Source organism: Macaca thibetana, chromosome 7, assembly GCF_024542745.1.
Source record: "Macaca thibetana thibetana isolate TM-01 chromosome 7, ASM2454274v1, whole genome shotgun sequence".
NCBI lineage: Eukaryota > Metazoa > Chordata > Mammalia > Primates > Cercopithecidae > Macaca > Macaca thibetana.
Window position 1 is genome coordinate 134,641,499 of NC_065584.1, and position 24,393 is coordinate 134,665,891.

The 24,393-nt window shown below is 38.2% G+C and overlaps 1 protein-coding gene across 11 annotated transcripts in view; it reads right to left on the reverse strand.

Annotated features, from left to right (window-relative positions):
* GABPB1 (GA binding protein transcription factor subunit beta 1) overlaps positions 1 to 24,393 on the reverse strand; it is a 77,150-nt gene continuing 52,757 nt past the window's right edge. For 5 of the 11 annotated variants that reach the window (XM_050797187.1, XM_050797188.1, XM_050797185.1 and 2 more), the window contains 6 exons: positions 23,255 to 23,449; positions 21,567 to 21,714; positions 21,134 to 21,247; positions 12,458 to 12,643; positions 9,054 to 9,169; positions 1 to 1,529 (listed from right to left, as the gene is read on the reverse strand). In XM_050797187.1, the coding sequence (XP_050653144.1) occupies positions 1,377 to 1,529; positions 9,054 to 9,169; positions 12,458 to 12,643; positions 21,134 to 21,247; positions 21,567 to 21,714; positions 23,255 to 23,449 (912 nt within the window). In that variant the 3' untranslated portion in view covers positions 1 to 1,376. The remainder of the gene's footprint in view (positions 1,530 to 9,053; positions 9,170 to 12,457; positions 12,644 to 21,133; positions 21,248 to 21,566; positions 21,715 to 23,254; positions 23,450 to 24,393) is intronic. The other 6 variants (XM_050797194.1, XM_050797195.1, XM_050797192.1 and 3 more) reach the window with 3 other exon arrangements.

The window sequence follows — 24,393 nt, forward strand, 5'->3', positions numbered from 1 at the left end:
TATGTGAAAAAGATATTTAATTGCAAAATAGAAAAGTAGGCCAGAGTACAGTTTTAAGGGTAATTGCTCTTTTATACAGTATAGATAACCTAGAGGGATGTTAGGGTTAAACAGTTCATAAAGCAATAAAACATTGAAAAATAAAGCAAGAAAAAGGGGTTTGAAGTAATGTTTTACCAAAAAAAAAAAGAAGAAGTGAACAGTCTGCCAGTGTTTGATGTCCATACATTGTGGAATTCAACAATACTGTGATGAGGGCAAGCCACAGCACAGACACTGAGCTTTCAAAGGGAAAAGCAGAAGTTACATCAGACATGTCTATTGCATCACTGTAGTACAAAAAGTTCCTGTTCTACATACAAAAGCAATTTTTTTCCATAAGAATAATTTCCTGGGGAGAAATAAGTCCATAAAATATTTCAGAAACTCATATAGAGTTTTCCAAAAACATTATCTTAAAATCCAGTGCCTTAAAGTGCTTTCATGTGGAAATCATGATGGAAGGCACAGAATACAGTTTCACGTCCCCACTATTAAATTTTCGAAAAAGCACAGATTTTGCAGAATTGGCAAATTCAAGTTATCTTGTAGGCTGCTCCTTCCGAGAACATTGTCATTCCAATAAAACCAGCTGCTAGCTTACTTAGTTTCAATGACCTATAGAGTAAAGGGGTTTTTGTTTTTTTTTTTCCTGGTCACTTTCATCATTTCTGTGGGAGAAATACCTATGTAAGTGATGCATTTTGAAATTATAAAACATGCAGAATATGTACAAACAGAAATTTTAAAAAATATTTGCTTCATATACATGTAAATCTACTTGGGTATAGCTGAAATTGAACAAATATAAAAATTTTGCTTTCTAAAAAATGTTTTCAGAGAATCTGACACAACTTAAAGCTGTACAAAGATTTCCTGGGAGAAATCTTCTCTCTGTATAGAGGTTTATACCTATAGGAGTAATTCCAGCATCAGTCCACCATAATTATTACACAACATTTGCTCTAACCAGCAACGATCACCCTTAAAACTGTTCTGTTTCTGAGAAATTAAGGTTTGTACTAAAATCAAAAAGAATTCACAAAAACAGTGGCTTATTGTGGTTTTGGATCTCTTCAACAATCTTTATCAACTCATTTGGAACTGTAAAAAAAAAAAACAAAAACTATTTACAGAATTCAGTTTTAAATACATTTCACAACTTCTAAAGTAAAGTTTTATGTTACAAGAATTCAGAGCTCATGGCTTAAGTCCAATTATCAATCTGTAGTCTCTTCTATCATTCTGTATTCCCATGGCTGTACCTTTGTTGTGTACAGTTCAAGACTGTATTCTTTCTTGACCAAAAGTAAAATCAAACTACATGTTCGTTTCAATTAAACAGCTTCTTTATTAGTCTGAAGACGAGTCATAGCTTCCAACTTCTGTCTGTAGGCCTCTGCTTCCTGTTCTTTCTTTAGGAGCTGCTGTCGATATTTTTGTGCTTCTCGATTTGCTTCATCCAGCTGTTTCTGAAGAGCTTCTCTCTCCTAATTAAAAGAATAGGTTTTTTTTAATTTTGGCAAAAATACATTTTTAATACATATAGGCATGCATCCTTCAAATTAAAAAAAAAAAAAAAAACTGTAGTAGCTAAAAGTAGCCACGTACTGAAATTTCCTAGACATCTTGCCTTTTCAATCAATTCACTAATATTTAAGTCCCTAATTTTGTGCTCCACATTATGAGATATGGATCAGTTTCCGAACGCAAGGAAATTATTTTCCTATTTAGAAATAAGACTAACAGAAAGACTCCAAAGTGGGCACCTGTACTTTTATACGTACTACAAAAACTAACAAAGAGTTTTTAAGAGGGAAATACACAACCACACCTCTTTATATTTCCATTTGTTGTGCTCTTACCTAAAGGTAATAATTATAAAACAATTTTACTGAGCACCCACTATATGAGTAAACAGGGTGATTTCCAACAATAAGCTTCTGAGACAGATATTATGCACAAGTTACAGATGAGAAAAATGATGCTCAGGGATGATGTAGCTCTCCCAAGGTCACATACTAAGGAGTTAGATTTATAGGGTTCTAACATTACTGCTTTTAAAACTATTTTTCATTTACAATAGCAAGCAAGATAATTCACCTTTAAAATGAAGAGTGCTGATCAAGATCAGTATTTCCTAAATTATACTGTTTCATAAACCAATAAAATACGAAATTATCAATGATTAAATTACATAGGTATAAAATGTATGTATTAAACTCCTCAGCAAACTGAGAGGTGAAACACAAATCCAATCCAATGAAAACGGTCTTCTTTCTCCTCTTCCTCCTCACTCTGCCCCTATTCAGTTATTGCAGGAAAAACAAGGAAAAACATTTCAACGAACCCATTCCCACACCTCTAAGCAAGCACAAGGACAAAAAGCTCAGCCTCCACAGACCAAAGCCCAAGGTTAGTTTCCATGGTCTTAGGAATGAAGCAACCTCATCACAGATGCCCAGGACCTCTGAGTAGGGTGAAGGCCAGGGTTCAGACTGTCACAAGAATGATGGGTCCGCAGTGGACAAGATAATTGGTCAGAGGGAACTAAAGGTAAGTGGTTGGCCGACTGCTGGGGAGGAACAGTATGAGGTTCTCTTTCTCTATATCCTATTCTGTGTATCCTCTGCCTCCTTGACTCTTGTCCATTGCCAACACCAAAGGATTCCTCACCTTCACTATTCACACGGTTGGTCCACAAGCAGGAGCATGTATAATCCCCCTGCCTTTCTGTGATTCCACTTCCTTCCCCACAATGGGAATGAAGCGAGATCCAACATTTCTTTTTCTCATGGGCCCACCAGATGTGAGAGTGATTCATTTGGAATCCAATTACACAAAATGTACAAGTAGAAGAAAGGAATGCCCCTTACCTCCAGTTTAAGCAATGCCCAGGCCCTATCCTGCCGCCTCCCAACACTTCTTCTTCCCTCCTCTTATCCTAACTCCAGCCAAGATAGGAACAAGTCAGAAAAGACACCCTGGGATGAGTCCAAGGTAAGCAATCAATGCCAGTACCCTGGCTACGGACTGCAGGACTTTAAGGACACCAATGGAAGGGGTGAGGGGTGGAAGGTTGGATGTTACTTCCCAGGAGCTAGACCACAGCTCTGGCAGGAGTGTCCACAGCCATGCATGTGTTTTAAAATGTTACGTGTGGCCGGGCACAGTGACTCACACCTGTAAAGCCAGCACGTTGAGAGGCCAAGGCAGGCGGACCACTTAAGCCCAGGAGTTCGAGACAAGCCTGGGCAACATGGCAAAACCCCTACAAAAAAATACAAAATTTAGCCAGGCATGGTGGCATGCGCCTATCGTCCCAGCTACTTGGGAAGCTGAGGCAGGAGAATCACTTGAGCCCAGGAGGTTGAGGTTGCATTGAGCAACTCCACTGCACTCTGGCCTGGGTGACAGAGCAAGACCTTGTCTCAAAAAACAAGAAAAAAGAAAAAAACAAACACAAACTTACATGTATGTGAAAAATAACACCAATCCTTTGGTAGCCAAAGTTTCGAACATGGGTAAAAATTTACCTTGATTTAGCAGGAAATATTGGAAGAGGTTAACTCTAAAGCATCTTCTAGTATTACCTATTTATTAACATTTAGAGTCAGGAAAGGATTCACAATTATTGCAAAGATGAAAGCAAACCGAGTGAGGTAGTCTAACAGTGAAAAGAGCCTAACCCTATTTTCCATATTGCATATTTTAACTTCCAGAAGTACAATTTATCTTAATAAAAATGAAAAGATAGCTCCCTTCTGCCTACTAGGTGAAATAAAAAACTCATTTTCACAGCATTTTTTGGCTAATTCTATAAAACCTAGAAGACAAAGATCATTAGCACTGCATGCTGAATACATTTAATCTTTAAGATTGAAAGTATAATTAACACTATACTTTTTTTTTTTTTTTTGAGACGGAGTCTCGCTCAGGCTGGAGTACAGTGGTATGATCTCGGCTCACTGCAACCTCCACCTCCCGGGTTCACACCATTCTCCTGCCTCAACCTCCCGAGTAGCTGGGACTACAGGTACCCGCCATCACGCCCGGCTAATTTTTTGTATTTTTAGTAGAGACGGGGTTTCACCATGTTAGCCAGGATGGTCTTGATCTCCTGACCTCGTGATCCGCCTGCCTTGGCCTTCCAAAACACTGGGATTACAGGCATGAGCCACTGCGCCTGGCCTAAATGTTTTTTAAAAGAGATAAACTGGGCAGGATATGTGAGCCGTTTGCTTGTGTGTAAACGTCAATTTTCTAACTGCCCTGGGCCAAACATGACAACTATGATTTTGTTTTAATAAAGTTTTATTGAAATATATCCACACCCACCCATTTTCAAATTGTCTATGGCTGCTTTCACTACAATGGCAGAACTGAGTAGTTGACAAAGAGACTGTAGGGTCCACAGAGCCGAAAATATTTGGTACCTGGCCATTTATGAAAAAACTTTGCCTTCTCCAGCCTTAGAAAAAAGAGATATGGACTGGGTGCTGGGCATGCAGTGGCTCATGCCTGAAATCCTAGTACTTTGGAAGGCCAAGGCAGGAGGATTGCTTGAGCCTAGGAGTAAGAGACTAGCCTGGGCAACAGGGCAAAGCCTCATCTCGAACTCCTGACCTCAAGAGATCCTCGCACTTCAGTCTCCCGAAGTGCTGGGATTACAGGCATGAACCACCATGCCTGGCCGCAAAACCTTATCTCTACAAAAAAATACAAAAATTGGCCAGGCATGGTGGTGTATGCCTGTAGTCCCAGCTACTCAAGAGGCTGTGAGGTGGGAGGATTGCTTGAGCCCAGGGAGGTCAAGGCTGCAGTGAGCTGTAAATGCACCACTGCACTCCAGCCTAGGCAACACAGTGAGACCCTGTCTCAAAAAATAAATAAAAACATACATAAAAACATTAATTTTAAAAAAGAGAGAGAAATGACCTGGATATGGTGACTTATGCCAGTAATCTCAGTAATCTCAGTTCTTCAGGAGGCGGAGGTGGAAGGATCACTTGAGGCCAGGAGTCCAAGACCAGCCTGGGCAACATAGCAAGACACCCTCTCTACAAAAAGAAAAAAAAGCCTAGCCAGGTATAGTGGTCCCAGCTACTTGGGAGGCTGAGGCGGGAAGCTTGCTTGAGCCCCGGAGTTTGAGGTTGCAGTGAGCCATGACTGCACCACTGCACTTCTGCCTGGGTGACAAAGCGAGACCCTGCCTTAAAAAAGAAAAAAGAAAAAAAAAAAAAAAAACCAGAGAGAGATGTGACTATAAACATTTTTAAATTGTGGCAGATCAGGAAAGATAGCCATTAAAAAAAAAAAAAAAAAACAGATTGAAAAACTTTGCATCAAATAAAACATTTTATAAAGTTTACAGAAATCAGTTTTTTAGAGAGCACTAAGGATCTCAAATCTACTACCAGTTAAAGGACACAAATATTTCATTAAAAATAAAATTTACAGACATGAGCAGTGACTCGCGCCTATAATCCCAGCACTTTGGGAGGCTGAAGCGGGCGTATCGCCTGAGGTCAGGAGTTCAAGATCAGTCTGGCCAACACAGTGAAACCCCATCTCTACCAAAAATACAAAAATTAGCCGGGCATGGTGGTATGCACCTGTAATCCCAGCTACTTAGGAGACTGAGGCAGGAGAATCGCTTGAACCTGGGAGGCGGAGGTTGCAGTGAGCCGAGATCGCAGCACTGCACTCCAGCCTGGGCAACAGAGTGAGACTCTTTCTAAAAAAATTAAATAAAATAAAATTTACTAATAAACATATTTATCTTTAACCTCCATGGGAAAGAAAATGTAAAGGTATTTCCTGAAGTCACACAATAAAGTAATAGACAAAATCTGTTACTCCTAATACACTAAATATATTTCTTACACATGTACAAAGATTAATTTCAATTCAGAATAGTCTAACATTTATTTTTGGAAATCTGTAAATAACACTCTTCCGGAAAATATATTCAATGCAGTAATAAATGGAAGATAAAATTATATACATTATTGCAATTTGGTGTCTTATTCACACCTTTCTCTCCAAAAAACAAACCTATTTTATTTCCTATATTGCTATATGCAGATGTAAAGCCCACAAAATGTACAATACACTTTCTACAGTTTAAAGTAATTTTTCCAGAGACTCTTGGAAAACCTCTCCATTGTTAGTTGGGAAACTGTAAACATAAATTCTTAGCACCTTATTGTATTATTATTTTTTCTTTTGTCTCACTCTGTCATCCAGGCTGGAGTGCAATGGCGTAATCTTGGCTCACTGCAACCTCCGTCTCCCAGGTTCAAGCGACTGTCTCGCCTCAGCCTCCCGAGTAGCTGGGACTACAGGCGTATTTTTTAGTAGAGGTGGGGTTTTGCCATGTTGGCCAGGCTGGTCTCGAACTCCTGACCTCAGGTGATCCACCCACCTTGGCCTCCCAAAGTGCTGGGATTACAAGCGTGAGCCACTGCCCCTGGCCAATTCTTAGCACCTTCTTTATGGAGAGTCACTCTGGGCATTGCAGTCACAGATACATGGAGAAAACCCAAACATTAGATTTTGTATAGAGTTAATTTTTAATTTTTTTTTTTTTTTTTTGAGACGGAGTCTCGCTCTGTCGCCCAGGCTGGAGTGCAGTGGCGCGATCTCGGCTCACTGCAAGCTCCGCCTCCTAGGTTTACGCCATTCTCCTGCCTCAGCCTCCTGAGTAGCTGGGACTACAGGCGCCCGCCACCGCGCCCGGCTAATTTTTTGTATTTTTAGTAGAGACGGGGTTTCACCGTGGTCTCGATCTCCTGACCTTGTGATCCGCCCGCCTCGGCCTCCCAAAGTGCTGGGATTACAGGCGTGAGCCACCGCGCCTGGCCAAATTTCTTTAAGTTTCTCAATCTCAGCATCATTGATATTTTTGGGCCACACAATTCTTTATTGTGGGAGGCTATCTTGTGCATTGTAGGATGTCTACCCAGCCTCTATCCATTACATGTCAGTGGAATGCCACTAGTCATGACAACCAAATATGTCTTCTGACGCTGCTTTAGAGAAACTTTTTCAGTTAATGGCCAAGCTGTCCCTCAGGAGTATAAAAGTCTCCCCCCAAGATAACCCCATTGGCCACCTAAGAAAATAAATTCAAAATAACAACTTCACGTATTATAAGGAAATGATTACCTGGTTTGGTGAAAACATTGGCGGTCATCTCTTCATTCTATATCTCCAGCCTACCACTACCTGTATACTCACTGTATGCTTCCAGGTTTCTCTGAAATAGCCCTAAGAGGTCAGGCAAGCTTGGCTTGAACATTTCCAGTGATGGAGAACAAGATTTCCATTACCAGAAAGCTCTCTTTACTAAAATCAAAACAAAGCAAGCAAACGAAAACCACTGTTCTTCACACCAAGCTGAAACCGAATCTCCCTAAAGCTCCATCTCCTGGGCCCTAGTTATTTTATACACCTCTCAATTCATACTTCCCTGTTATTTGCAGTTATTTTCCCTGGTCTCTCAAAGACTGTAAGAAAGAAATCAGGCTAAACTTTGAGGGAAACAGCAATGCTCCCTGGTCATTAGGTAAATAAAGGTACAGGCTGCACATTCATTGTTTAAAAATATAATCTGTTGAATTAAATAAGCTTACATTTAATAAAAAATTCAAGTAATTTTAAAATAATACTTTATTAAAGAGTTAAAGCGAAGTACATTTTTTTACCTTATGTGTCTGAAAAAGATCATCTGACATATCAGAAAAACAACAAAAAGTATTAAATAATAAGTATACTGATACCATTCAATGGAAAAATTGTTAGTTTGTGAATAAAAACTTTAACATCCTACACATCACTTTAAATCCTGAAGAAATAAAACAACCCAACATCAATATTTAAAGTCATAATTTTACCAAATATTCTGGTTAAACCATTAATCAGATTCTTTTAAACTCAATAATATATTTGTGGTGTGGCCAAAGATGTACCAGTCTTATATTTACATGAATTTAGAAAGGGTATTTTCTCATTGTCTTTAGTTTGACTTATGTTACCTTTTAGTGGCTTATTTTAAAAATTTCCTTTCTATAACAAGAACCTTTACAAAAAATTACTAAATATTCACCAAATTTACTACAAACACATATCAGATATAAATATTGTATGACTATGCTGACTTTTTCAATTCTCATAAAAACCCAAAAATGGAGACATTATTATTCTAAATTCCAGTTTGGAACACAATAAAACTGCAACTCAGAAAGATAAGATTCCTTGCCTCAATGCTAACAGTACAAGAGGTGGGATTCAAACTCAACTCATCTGATTTCAAGTTCAGTGGTTGCAGTTGTTCTTTCAAAGTTATTCAAGAATAACCTTGTTTTCATTTGATATAATTTATTATCAAGTTCATGGAGCAAAATTTTATTTACAGTCAGTCAAGAAAAAAACCTGTGAAGCAACTATGGTTTGGTTACACCTACAAACTGGTTTACACTTACAAATTACTCTGGGGGAGGGGAAAAAAAGTTGAATCCTATGAACAGCTAGTCTAAATTCATTTACTTTCCTTGAAAGAAGCAATTATCTACTGCTTTTAAAAAATAACCCATTTGACAAACATCGACCTTCTTTAAGAGGACCCCCTAGCCCAATTAGGTATTTTAGCTTCAGTTTTGAATGAAAAAAAAAATTTAGCCAATATATACTGGTATTTTCCTTAGTGACTTGTAAGAATGGTGTGTGTAAGTTTAAAATATAAAGGATGAAGTGCAAGAACCAAAGACATTCCAGTGTTGTCAAGATGACAGACTATTATAAAACAAATTCTTCACTCACTCATTCATTCATTCAATATTTATTTATTGAGGGCTTGCTATATGTATAAGGCAAAAATAAACAAAATGAAAATACTACGCACTTTCATTCTGTATCAAAACAATACTGTCAGTAATAAATATAAAAGACAAAAAAAATTGAATTTATTTTGGATGACTGCGGCAAAGCACACCGGGTAAAAGACTCCTTACTTCTATTTCTGCAGATTCCACCCGGTTTTCAATTATTTCGATACATTGTCTCTTAGCTGGTGGTTCTTCACTTATAACAGTTTCTTCAGCAATGTCTGTTGCTGGTACTGTTAATACTAAAATGAAAAAAAAATTATGTATTACTTCATTTTCAGAGAGATTTATTAGAAATAAAACTAGTCTTGACACTGTTGATGCTACTCATCTAAAATAAGTACATTCCAAAACAATAATTCCAAATCATCGATCTGCTTTTTATGAGACTATCCATATATGTCTTCTTTATTACCTTCTTGCTTTTTTACTGTACCTACATATATTTTTTAAATTATATAGATAATATATTCATTCATGACTCAAACATCAAAATATTTAACAAGCATATTTTGAGAGGCTTCATGCCCACCCCGATAACAGATAATCATTTTATTAATTATTATGTATTATCCTTATATTAATTGGTTTAAAAATTAGTATACATTCTCATTTTCCTTTCTTACGTAAAAGGTAGCATATATACAACAGATATTGTTCTGCATCTGCTTTTGTCACTCCAGATACTTACAGTATCTTACATCATTACATAGAGAGCTTCTGTTTATTTAGCTTCTTAATATCCACTAAGTGGATATTCCATTATGAGCACTGAGAGTTCATAAACATTGCTTGTTTTTGTATTGGACTGTTGGGCTTTTTCTCAGTTTTTAGTAGCTCTTTATATAAATGTAATTATATAGAGAGGTTGTCCTTGCTTTGCACAGCAGTACAGGAACATAAAAACGACTGTGCAAGCTGAAATCACCTGAAGCCATCCTAATAATCACAATGGGGAAAATTATAATTGTTCCATGGCCTTTAAAATTTTTTGCCAAAACATGAAAAAACCTCTTAGTGACAGCTATAAATGTAAATAAAAATTTTAAAATAGTAAAACTAATATTTATTTAGTACAATGTAATTTAAAACATTAGAGATACTGAGAATTCGAGTTTTCTTTTTTATTCATGACATTTATAAAGTAACTTGGAAAAAAATGAGAATTTATATCTATTAGACTGTACAGTCTATATAATTCACATGTTAACTATATATTTTTTATTCAGGAAGGCTTTAAAGGTTTATTTTTTTAAAATATTCAGTAGAACTCTCTCATTGCTATTCTTTTCCAGAGTTTTCCTTATTCTTCTTCCCTCTGCCCCATCAACATAAACTTTAGAATCAATTTGGCTAATTACAGAAAAAAACGTGATCTTTGTTATGGGCTGAATGGTACTCCCACTCCCCAAATTCACATGTTGAAGTCCTAACCCCCAGTACCTCAGAGTGTGACTCTATTTGGAGACAGGGTCCTTAAACAGATAATTAAGGTAAAATGAGATGGGCCCTAATCCAGTACTACTGGTGTCCTTACAGGAAGAGGAGATTAGGACACAGATAACACAAACAAACTGAGGTAGACCATGTGAGGACAGGCCAGAAGATGGCCATCTGCAAATCAAGGAGAGCAGCCTCAGAAGAAACCAAACCTGCCCCAAGACCTTGACCTGGCACTTCTAGCCTTCAGAGCTGTGAGAAATCATTAGTCTGCATAATGATACAGGTTTTGGAAACAATGTTTCGTCTGCTTGATACAAATATTTTTAAAGCTTTCTTCTTTTCTAAAAATTAGAATTAGTTCTTTAACGCTTTGTGAAAGCATCTGACCCTAATCCAATTTCAGACCAGCTATTAGCAGAAGATTTCAGCAGAGTGGGACAGAATGGCCTCCCAGGCTTTACAGGCCAAGTGTTCCCTCTTCTACTGTTACAGCAACAAACTCCTTTCTCCAAATCTGGTCTCTGTTCAGTGTCATGCCTCCTCTGCCACTCAAAACCAAACCTGGTTTAGGTGAAGTTCTACCTCTAGCCCTGCCCTTCACTGGCCATGAAAGGCACACGCTCTACAATCCTACTCATTTTCTTTTCTTCTTTATTTTCTTGGAGACAGGGTCTCGCTCTGTCATCCACACTGGAGTGCAATGGTGCAATCATAGTTCACTGCAGCCTCAAACTCCTGGGCCCAAGCGATCCTCCTGCCTCGGCCTTCCAAGTAGCTGGGACTACAGGTTCACACTACCATACCTGGCTAATTTCGTTGTTTCTACTTTTGTAGAGACAAGTATCATTGTGTTGCTAAGGCTGGTCTTGAACTCCTGGCCTCAAGCAATCCTCCCACCTTAGCATTCCAAAGTGCTGGGATTATGGGCTTAAGCCACCATACCAGCCCTAGTCATTTTCTCCAAGATTATGTGTGGACACTATTTTTAGGGGGAGACAAGGTACAGGGCAATGCTTAGTTAGATACTTTCTGCAGCTTCTCTCTCTGCCTCAGTATTCATGCCCTATTCTATCTTAGTCCTGCATTCAGCACTTCCTACTGAGTCTGGGGCCCTATACTGCTGAGAAAGCATGTTTATCTTTATTGCTGAGCTTAACCCCTTTTCTTTCCTTGATGCACCAGTGTGGATTTCCGTGAGAGTCCTCTTGCCCTCTGGCTGTAATGGCTTCAGATGCTTTTGGCAGCACTTAAAAATGTGGAATTCTGAGGTTTTCTCAGCCTTTTAGTTTTACTGAAAATGTAGTTGAGGCTTTTGTTTCATCTTGTTAGCCTTTGTGGTTTCCAAAAGGAGAAAAATGTTAGAATTCACAATAAAGCTGCTAAAATTTGTTACCATATTCCTACTACAAGTCCTAAGTCCACCTTTTTTTTTTTCTTTTTCTTTTTCTGAGAAAGAGTTTCTCTCTGTTCCCCAGGCTGGAATGCAGTGGCACGATAATGGCTCACTGCAGCTTCAACCTCCTGGGCTCTAGCAATTCTGCCACTCCGAGCTCCCAAGTAGCTGGGACTATCAGTAAATGTCACCATGCCTAGCTAATTTTTTATAATTTTTTTAGACATGGGGTCTCACCATGTTGCCCAGGCTCCAAATTCTTTTTAAGTAGCTTTTTCTTATGTGATATTTTTAAAAGCTCACATGGTATTCCAATTGCATTAAATGATCTAGGAAACTATTGTCCAATGCTGATTTGAATTATTTATTTCAGGTATTATTTGTGGTGACATTTAAGCTCATTTTTCAACCAGAATACTTTAGGGCCAATTTCTCTTTCCACCTAGTATATACTCAGAGAAAGCAAGCTAATTTTAATTTTAATTAGCCTAAGCAAATAAAATTAGGTAATTAGGTGTCCTGCAAAGGGTTATACAAATATAACTCAAGGCAAAAATAAATTCTTTGGAACACATATCATAATTTCCTGAGAATTAAAAATAAACACAATCTCTTTGGACTGCAGAGAAGACTTAAAGAAAATAAAAATAAAATAAAAACAAACACAAACTTTATAAAAATGTCTACTACTAACCTTGTTGTCCATCTGGCATGGTCACAATGATGGGTTGACCAATTCCACTGGTTGGAATAGAGTGCAAATTTCCAAGCTGAATTCCATCTGTAACTATTGTGATGACTTGCTGACCCCCTGAACTAACTACTTGCTGAATGGCACCATCCACAGATTCTGCAGTAACTACTTCCTCCGTGGCCACTACTGGAAAAAAAAAATGAAAACTCAGCAAACATATGTAACAGTATGAATAGAAACCTATTATTGCTTTGTCTGCTACTTTTGCTTTCTCTGCTTCTTTCTTTTCTTTTTTTAAATAGAGACAGGGTCTCACTCTGATGCCCAGGCTGGAGCGTAGTGGTGCAATCATGGCTCATGGCATCCTTAACTCCTGCACTCAAGTGATCCTCTTGACAGCCTCCCAAGTAGATGAGACTGCAGGTATGTACCACCATCCCTGACTAGTTTTATTTTTGTAGGGATGAGGTGTTGCTATGTTGGCCAGGCTGGTCTCAAACTCATGGCCTCAAGCAAGCCTCCTGCCTTGACCTCCCAAAGTGCTGAGAATTACAAACATGAGCCACCACACCTGGTCCCCTGCTTCTTTCTTACCCAGGAAAATTTGTACATGGTTTTAAAACTCAGTCTCCAGTGGTGTTGGAAATATCTATGCAACCAGTTGATTACAAGTCTCTCGTAATTTACAATACATAAGTTTCAACTATCTTCACATGTGAGTGGTTAAACAATTTCTCTTCATTTGGTTGTATGAGGTATAAAATTTAGAAGATCTAATATCATGACGAAGGTTGTATCTGTTTCATAAAACCTCACAATCCAGTCGGGTGCTGGTGGCTCAGGCCTGTAATCCCAGCACTTTGAGAGGCCGAGGCGGGAGGATCACTTGAGGTCAGGAGTTTGAGACTAGCCTGGCCAACATGGCAAAATCCCGTCTCTACTAAAAATACAAAATTAGCAGGGACTGGTGGTGAATGCCTATAATCCCAGCTACTCAGGAGGTTGAGGCAGGAGAATTGTCTGAACCCGGGAGGCAGAGGTTGCAGTGAGAAAAGATCATGCCACTGCCCTCTAGAATAGGCAACAGAACAAGACCCTGTCTCAAAACAAAACAAAAAAAAATCCACAATTCATAAGATGAATTTGAATATGATTATACTCCATTTACATTTATATATGAGTTGACATACAGAATAAAGAGTATTCTCTTTTTGGATTAAGTGAGCAAGGATTTGCCTTGATAATAAGTGGTATACAGATGTGGTACTATGTGATAGTAAATAGTATAATATATTAACATTTCCACAAATAAAATCCCCAAATACGCTCTTAATAATTTATGAGAGCCTTAGAGAGGATTCTGGCGGCAAAAGCAGCACCTGTGTCCTTGTCTGGGTAGAGAAATTGCAAGTTAATACTGCCAAAATCCTTTCTCACAGGCAATCCTACACCCACTACTGATCCCAAAAGACATGTAGAAGTACATGGTAGCTTTATTCATACTAGTAAAAAACTACAAACAACCCAGATATTCTTTGATAATAAATAAACAATGGTAGACTCAAACACAGCAATTTGACTGTATGCAAAACATGGGTGAAACTGACAAAAAAACAAAACTAAGTGATGTAAACCAGACACAAAAGAATATGTACTGTCTACCTTCCATTTATGAACTGAGCAATGTTTATACAATGTTTACAATTATCCTCTGTGAGCCCTTTGTGATAATTCCTCAAACTGCACACTTATAATCTATAAGCATTTCTGTATATTAAACTGCACTTCAATAAAAAAGCATCAAAAGGAATGATAGTAATGGATTACTATCCATTGAATTTTTTTTTTTTTTTTTTTTTTTGAGACAGAGTCTCACTCTGTCACTAGGCTAGAGTGCAGTGGCGCGATCTTGGCTTACTGCAACCCCCACCTCCCAGGTTCAAGCAATTCTTCTGCCTCAGCCTCCCGAGTAACTGGAACTACAGGTGCATGCCACCACACCCAGTTAATTTTTTTTTTTTTTTTGTATTTTTAGTAGAGACGGGGTTTCACCACGTTGGCAAGGCTGGTCTCGAACTCCTGACCTCGTGATCCGCCTGCCTTGGCCTCCCAAAGTGCTAGGATTACAGGTGTGAGCCACCACACCCAGCCTGAATTTTAAAAAATCTTTCTATCTGATTCATGCCTATAATACCAGCACTCCAGGAGGCCGAGGCAGTATGATCACTTGAGCCCAGGAGTTCAAGACCAGCCTGAGTAACAGTGAAATCCTGTCTACAAAAAATTTAAAAATTAGCCAGGTTTGTTGGTTTACACCTGTAGTCACAGCTATTTGGGAGTCTGGGATGGGAGGATCCCTTGAGCCTGGGAGGTTGAGGTTGCAGTGAGCAGTGATCACAACACTGCACTCCAGCCTGGGTGACAGAGTGAGACTCTATCTCAAAAAAAAAAAAAAAAAAATCTATCATAATACCTCATAAAAAGGAGAGAAAGGAGGAAATGGGAAAGGTCCTCCTGATAGAGACATCTAATTAACATTGAAAAAAGACAAGTTAAGATAAATCATTGTAACTCCTAACGTAATAATTGCTTCAAGCGAGGATCAGTAGTGGGTGCTAAAAGCACTGGTAAAATCTTGTGGGGAAACAGGATATTCAAATGTTCTCAAAGTATCCCACCAAAGATTACTATTAGTTGCAAAGGGGAAAATCTACCTGAAAAGAGCCGGCAGTCACAATTCCACCAAGTGGTTCTTATCAGGATGGGCTGATATTATGTGCCTCCTTACGTGATGCACTGGGAGGTTACAAAATTCACTGGTGTTCTTCCTGGAAATGTCTGAACTAAATCTGACTATAAATGACATTTGGAGGACAACTTGAAAATGGACCATATATCAGATAATTTTTGTGATTAATGTTGATGTTTTTAGAAAATAAAATGGAGCTGTGGATATGTAGAAGGCTATTCTTACTCCTGAGATATACATGCCAAAGTAAAGGTGAAGTATATCATGATGTCTCCAGCCTCCTTTCATATAACTTGGCAAAATAAAGGGGGGTGTGTGTGTGTGTGTGTGTGTGTGTGTACATGCACGCATGTGTCAGAGAACATACAGGCATGCCAAGATGTTAATAGTTGGTGAATACAGGTCAAAGTTATACAGGTTCATCCTCCAATTTTTCTGTGGGTTTGAAAACTGTCTACATATAAAAAAAATTAATTATAACTAGTTCAAAAAGAGGAATGACATTAAAAATTATTTCTAAATGGCATGGTTTTTAATGTGTTATTTACACATTACAAAAGTGTAATTACGAAAAGGGTAATTTTACAAAAAGTGTAATTAAATAAAACCACTCTACTAAAATCGAGCTACCATCCAGATACACAGTTGCTCTGAAACATGCTGAGTTTCTATCAACTCACAGTAGGGCATCATGGATATCAGTGATCACAGGATTTACTAAGACAGAGAAGCCATAAATATAGGAACTGCTTTTTTTTTTTTAAGGCAGGAAAAATACTAGGAAACTGGTTTTCACGATGTACTCAACAGGCCTGGCTTCGACTGTTACTGTGTCACTTAGTAATCAAGGATCACAATACAAACCACAGAACACTCAAAATGCAAACAATCTTTATGTTTTGAGCTCTCTTGTAATTTTTGTTTACCTTAAACTATGATTAGGTTTTATCACCAAGCACTTAAGAAAATTTCAGGAAGATAATTACAAAATGAAAAGTAGGACATAAAATAGTAATATAGTCAACAGAACTACTAAGTAGGATTTTCAAACACATTAAGTATTGCTTTGATTTTTTCAAAAAACTATCCATATGAAAAAGAAATGTTCACTTGAGTTGAATACTAACTACAGTTAGTAAATATTTTAAAGCTTAATCATATGTAAGAAATTTCTAAGATCACACACAAGGCACAATTCAAGAACTTTCATCTTTGCACTATTTGCAATGACTATTATTAAAATAAAAGAGTTCTTGCCTTTCATCTAACAAGCTTTCTTTTTAAGTTGTGCTATGGTAAGATATTTAAGAAAAAATTAAAAGGAAACCAATTATGTAAGACAAAGTGCCCCCCAGAAGCTTTAAGAACAATCTAACAGTAAAATGTTGAAACATGTAAGAATAAAAGAGAAAGCCTAAAAACTCTTAAAAGATTATTGATTTTTAAAAATATATTTATATTCCAAAACATAAAGCTCCCTGGATTAAAAAAAAACTATAACATAAATATTCACTGATCTAATTCAAAAGTCAAGTTGTAATATTTAAAGAAAGCCTAGATAATCTGCAGCACCTTTGAAGACATCTGAGATCTCTTGTTCAACAAGAACTCTGACTTTGGATGCCATAAAAATGAAATAAGACAGGGAAGAACACTGTCTTTGAAATGCCCTAAAAGACTGAAAATTCTACATAGAAACATTTAAATAATAAAATAGAAACTATGGGCCGGGCGCAGTGGCTCATGCCTGTAATCTCAGCACTTTGGGAGGCCAAGGCGGGTGGATCATGAGGTCAAGAGATCGAGACCATCCTGGCCAAGATGGTGAAACCCCATCTCTACTAAAAATACAAAAATTAGCTGGGCGTGATGGCGCACGCCTGTAATCCCAGCTACTCGGAAAGCTGAGGCAGGAGAATGGTGCAAACCTAGGAGGAGGCGGAGCTTGCAGCGAGCCAAGATCACGCCACTGCAATCCAGCCTGGGCGACAGAGCGAGACTCTGTCTCAAAAATAAATAAAATAAAATAAAATAAAATAAAATAAAATAAAATAAAATAAAAATAAAATAAATAAAGTAGAAACTATGTTCATTGAAGAAAAAAAAAAACTTTTCAAAGGTATTATGGCAGCAGTTTAACCTGAAATTAAAAACAAAAAAGCAAAAACAAAACAACCTCATGAGGCCCAGTATGTATCCCTTAAAGCCAACTGAGTTGTATTACCCTATTTTTTATACAGACCAAAAAACAATCTGCAAAACATATCTGGTTCAAATTTCACTTTTAGGAAGAATGGACGGAACTTTTTATTTTTATTGTTTTTCTTTTTTGAACCCCTATTTTGACACATAAGAAAGGAGGGAAATTTTAAAGGCACCAGATGCATTACACCTTTGGAAAAACCACTTTATTAGTAATTACCAGAAGTTGCTCTAAAGACAAAAAAGAAGGGTAATCACAGATGTGTATTTAATCAAGGTATTGTATAATTAGACCACAAGGAAGAATAAAGCTAAGCAAAGAAAAGTTGCTATAGGACTACAGGCTAGAGCTACGAAATAAGAGATGTATGAAAAAATATTTTTAAAGAGCCAGATAACTACACTACAGACGTAAGGCCTCCATCTTAACCAATCACAGCTTCTAATTCTACATCCCAAACAACCCTCTAATCTATTCACTCACTGTCTCTGTCAAATCTTCATTCACGCTATCACTATGATAACTCTTCCCTGGTTGACTGCATTAGACTCCAAACAAAACTCCCTTCCAAAGCATTCTTCTAAACCTGCCAAAGGATCATTTTTAAAGTCCTATATAATCTCACCTTCAGTCACCTTGAGTGACTCTTCCACTTACTGGGTTTAGCCGCACTGGCCTCCGGGTCCCCTAAAAAGTCAAGTTCTTTCCTGTCTCAAAAGCTTCACATGTCCCTCTTGCTAAAATGTTCTTCCCCAAACTTTTCCCTGACTAATGCCTACTTTAATTTTCAGTTTAAATGTTTCTTCCTCTAGGAAGATTCCATGATCCACTAGAGTGGCCTGTAAGCCTTAGTAGAAAGACAGGAAAATGTGATTGCTTCTGTATACTAATAAATAATGTACAACATGGTGGTGGTTTTCCTCATAAGAAAATATATATCCACAATTCCCCCCCCCCCAAAAAAAGCTTTCACTTTTCTGTCTATTCATTTTGGAATGACTTTCAAAATGAAAATCACACAAAATGGTATGAGTTGGAATTAGTTCCAATCTATCTAAATCTTACCCATTCTTTAGAGCACAACTCAACACATTCCCCTCCACCACACCCACCCCCAACTCCAGCTAAAAGTAATCTCTTTCCACTGAACAACAATAGTAATTCAATGAGCTATTTTAATCATCCAGCACTGACAACCTGCTGTTATATTTGCTAGAACATCAAGAAAAGACAGAGGTATCATTTGGTTTCTCAATGAAAATATTATAATAGACATTCTAAGGGACTATTAATGGGACTATTAATGGATATTAATGGGACTACCATTAATATGTGTGGTATATGTCAAAAATGGTACTAACGTCATTTCCATTTTCTAATGGAAAGTTAATTCCACTGACTTCCAAATGGAAATCATTTCCATTTTGCAAGTCATTCCAAAATGAAGAGACATGAAGGTGCTATCTAAAACCATAATTCCTGAGTGAAATGGCATGGTACCCTGGACTACCACAATTGCCTTCTCTTTATATATAGGACCATGCCAACCAGCTAGTTTCCATTTAAAATACAGTCCATCTGCTGCTACATTCTGGCTGTTTTCTACCCAGGAAAAATGTTTATTGTACCACTTAGCTAGTAAAAGAAAAGAGTATGAGCAGTAACAATCAGTGTACTGATGGAGCTTACACTATATTTTGGCCAACATCATTTTAAAAGGGCAAGAAAGTAGCAGAACACTTATTTCAACAGACTACCTATTACTAGAAAAAGCTACAGAAACAGATACATCCCAAAAGTAATAGTGACGCTTTTGCTTGAAATAAGGTAAAATGAAAATTACACAAATAATTCAATATTGTGTAATTCAAATATCACAAACCAAATTATAAACATTCTAAAAGAGCCCACAGACCATGTGAATAAGCTGCATAAGACAGATGGTACATGATAGTGGTCACAGACACATACCTTGGGAATCAGTCAGACTTTGAGCATAATCCTCCTTTCTCTACTTAATAGCCACATGCCCTTTGATAAAATTATTCAACTTCCACAAACCGGTTTCATTATATATAAAATGGAGGTACCACTACTGTATTTTCCAGATTCTAACAAGCCCTTGAAAAGATATATATAAACATTTCGAGAATCAGGATGAGTCTGACAATTGATTTTAAAGAAACTGGATAGCCAGAAGTCAGAGAAATAATTTGTGGCAGATTTAGCTTTGCCTGAGTATGTGCAAATTGAGCTTTGAGTTGTTTACTCTGGTGATAACATATTTAAACTTTGATTTATTTTTTATTTATTTTTTTTTTTGAGACAGAGTCTCCCTGTGTTACCCAGGTTGGAGCACAGTGGTACAATCTTGGCTCACTGCAATCTCCACCTCCAAGGTTCAAGCGATTCTCCTGTCTCAGCCTCCTGAGTAGCTGGGATTACAGGCACATGCCACCATATCCGGCTAATTTTTGTATTTTTAGTAGAGATGGAGTTTCATCATGTTGGCCAGGCTTGTCTTGAACTCCTGACCTCACGTGATCCACCCATCTCAGCCTCCCAAAGTGCTGGGATTATAGATGTGAGCCACTATGCCCACCCATTACTTTTTTTTTTTTTTTTTTTTTTGAGATAGAGTCTTGCTCTGTCACCCAGGCTGGGATGCAGTGGCACAATCTCAGCTCACTGCAACCTCTGCCTCCTGGGTTCAAGCCATTCTCCTGCCTCAGCCTCCCCAGTAGCTGGGATTACAGGGGCACACCACCACATCCAGCTAATTTTTGTATTTTTAGTAGAGACGGGGTTTCAGAAACATGTTGGCCAGGCTGGTCTTGAACTCCCAGGTTCAAGTGATCCTCTGACCTCAGCCTCCTGAGCAGCTGGACCACAGGCACCAACCACCACACCTGACTAATTTTTTATATTTTTTGGTAGAGATGGGCTTTCAGCATGTTGCCCAGGGTTCCGGGCTCAAGGAATCCACCTATCTCGGCCTCTCAAAGTGCTAGGATTACAGGTGTGAGCTACCATGCCCAGCCAAAGTAAGTTGTTTAAACAAAAAGTCACAAACTAGTAAATCAAGGGCCAACTTAGATACAGGGACATTTTTTTCTATGAGCCACAAAAGTTTTGTTTTGTTTTTCAATTAGTTACCAAGATTTAATGTTCTTTCAAAATCCAGATTCACAGCTTCCTATTAAAAAACAGAATTTGGGAATACTGGGCTGATGACTATAATCAGTTAGAGCTCAGTCACAGATGACTCCCTGCCCTTGCCCCACTCTTCAGCCGGGCGTAATCTCAATCCGCACACCTTAGCCTTTTATTGTCTTCCTGGCCTTTGTAAATATTTGAATCTCCAACTGTTTTTTTGTTTTCTTTTTTTTTTTTTTTTTGAGACAGAGTCTTGCTCTGTTACCCAGGCTGGAGTGCAGTGGCGCAAACTCAGCTCACTGCAGCCTTCACCTCCTGGGTTCAAGCAATCCTCCTGCCTCAGCCTCCCGAGTAGCTGGGATTACAGGCATGTGCCACCACGCCTGGCTAATTTTTTGTGTTTTTAGTAGAGACAGGTTTCACTATGTTGCCCAGGCTGGTCTCAAACTCCTGACCTCAGGCAATCCACCCGCCTCACCCTCCCAAAGTGCCAGGATTACAGGTGTGAGCCACTGCACCCAGCCTGAATCTGCAATTTTAATGTACACATTAGACGTGCTTTTCTAACCTGGAGTTTCTGAAGAATTGGACAATGGAGCAGATGCTTCAGCTAAGGCAGCTAATGTAGCTAATACTGATGTAGAAGAGTTTCCAAACTGAACAGCAGATACACCCGTTTCATCTGTAAGAAAAAAGAAAATAGATTTGAATTTCTAAGGAGCTTAATCCAATGCATATTTCTGATACTCTATTTACCTTATTTGACTCTTAAACAAAGCTTGGATAGCATTAGCTTTTGAAAGGTAATACTGCAGTAAATTTTGCAGTATCACCTTTCTTCAGATTGTTTTGTCTCATAAAATTTTTTTTGCCAGTTATGCCAAAGAAAACCAAGGTGGCTGATAGAATCTTACCCTTGTTCTCCAACAGTCCTTTCTTAAAATGATGAATACCTACTAAAGCATAAAATCCCAAAGCCTATCCTATATGCATCTCAATACCTGTTGCCTTGGATGAATTTTCTGAAGATACCAGACCTGTTAGGTTCACCACCCCTCCAGGTCCAATGATAAACTGTGGTGTTGCAGCATGTATTGTCACAGTGTCAGGACTCTCTGGGTTTGTGTTGATTTGGTTCTGCATAGCAATCTAGGGAAAAAATGACCACAGTGTTTTCAGAATTATAACCAGAACATATAGCACAAATTCTCCATATAATACAAACACACATGTAAAGGAATATTCTCAAAGAATAATCACATAGTACAAGTGGAAATATATGTCTAAGGTCCCCTGACAGTGTAGGGGCACACTATGGGTATATATTTATATCCCGAGTCCCCCTCCTAGGTAAAGCAGCAAAATCCTGGGAGAGGAGAAATGAGTATCTAAAAGGTTTTTAACAGAACAAAGAACAACTGGACATCAAGCCGGTTGAGGTGGCAGGTGCCTGTAATCCCAGCTATTCAGGAGGCGGAGGCAGGAGAAGTGCTTAAGCCCAGGAATTTGAGACCAGCACGGGCAACATAGTGAGACCCCCATCTTAAAAAAACCAAAACCAAAACAAAACAAACAAACAAAAAATATTTCTGTAGCTATAGAAATTTAATTATTTCTTCTATATTTGGCAATACATAATACCACATATATAAAGCATGTCCTTCTCAATTAATCGTTCCCCATCTTCAACCCCCAAACTGCACTCCTAAGAGTAAAAGGAATGGAAAGAGGCATGGTAGAATTCATTTTCCTGAACATAAAACATCTTTTAAGTAACTAGTGAAAGCTCAAAGGAGTTAGACAGTCTTAGAAAAGAAGAGTTCTACTGCTGGGATCAGGAACAAACAGGCAAGAAGAGGCATTAATTAAAGAAGATAATTTATATTATGTCATATGGCTGAAAATAAGAGAAGTAATGTTAGTTACTAGAAAAATCTTCCCAAAAGCCAAAAACAGCAGATCTTTTTGAGGATGTTGAAAAATAAAAGAAACAAATCAAACTGCATCACTCACTCAAGGGATGTTATTACGGTTGCTAATATATACATTTTTTAATTTTTATAAAGTCATTTATAGTAGACCTGGAAAAATCATATAGTATCAAAATGCAACAAAAATAATAGAATAAAATGTCTAGGGCCAGGCGCAGTGGCTCACACCTGTAATCCCTGCACTTTGGGAGGCCGAGGCAGGCAGATCACCTGAGCTCAGGAGTTCGACACCAGCCTGGGCAACATGGTGAAACACCACCTCTACTAAAAATACAAAAAATTAGCCGGGCGTGGCAGTATGCACCTGTAGTCTCAGCTACTCAGGAGGCTGAGGCAGAAGAATTGCTTGAACCCAGGAGGCAAAGGTTGCAGTGAGCCAAGATTGCACCACTACACTCCAACCTGGGTGACAGAGCAAGACTCTGGCTCAAAAAAAAAAAAGTCTAAAGGGAAATTTAGAAACTTAAAAATCAGAAAGTCATCACCTTATCTAACGTTAATGAAAAGACTGGCCTTATAATCAAGAAAATGAATAGTAATAAACAAAGAGGAAGTGAAAGAGAAAAAGGCCTATCCAAAATAACTAAGCCTAAAATGAAAGGCTACAAACGAAATAGTTTAAATCATCCACAATATAAGAGATCCCTCTACTGATAATTCTTTTTCTTTATGTTCTTAAATTAAAAGTCAAAAGTTACCTGTAATATCTCTGCTAAATCTTCATTTCCATTGTCTATTGAAATATCAAATGCAGTTTTACAAAATTTACTTTGCGTGTGTACATCAGCACCATATTTGATTAAAAGTTCCACCACCTCTTGATGATTGTGTTCTGTGGCCCAATGGAGAGCTGTCATCTTTAACATGTCCTTTGCATTGACATCAGCACCATGCTACAAAAATATTTCAAAGAGATTACTAACATATGAAATATTATATTAAAAATTCCTGATATGAAATTATTAGTCTGTGCTTTAAAGTAAGAACAAATAACATAATCAATTCTTTATTTATATATGTTAAATACATGTTCCAGGCCAGGTACAGTGGCTCACACCTGTAATCCCAACACTTTGGGAGGCCGAGGCGGTTGGATCGGCTGAGCTCAGGGGTTTGAAACCAGCCTGGGCAACATGCCAAAACCCCATCTCTACAATACAAAAAAACACAAAAAATTAAGGGCCAGACATGGTAGCTAACATCTGTAATCCCAGCACTTTGGGAGGCTAAGGCAGGCAGATAACTTGAGGTTAGAAGTTCGAGACCAGCCTGGCCAACATGGTGAAACGCCATCTCTACTAAAAATACAAAAATTAGCCAGGCACAGAGGCACACACCTGTAATGCCAGCTACATGGGAGACTGACACAGGAGAATCACTGGAACCCAGGAGGCAGAGGTTGCAATGAGCCAAGATCATGCCACCGCACTCCAGCCTGGGCAACAGAGCAAGATGCTATCTCAAATAAATAAATAAATACAAAAAATTAGCTGGGTGTGGTGGCACACAGCTGTGATCCCAGCTACTCAGGAGGCTGAGTTGGGAGGATTGCTCGAGCCTGGGAGGCGGAGGTTGCAATAAGCCAAGATTGCACCACTGCACTCCAACCTGGGTGACAGAGTGAGAGCCTATCTCAGAAAAAAGAAAAAGAAAATATATATATACACACACACATATACACATGTCCCAGCAATCACCACTTAATCTGTCACTTACAATCACCACTTAATCTGTCAACTTAATCATTTTTCTCTCATGCTGAATTTCCTGTTTTCCTTCTAATTTCTTAGGAATGAGGCAATTATTTTTTCAGTCACCCAGCTATGGGCATAAAGAG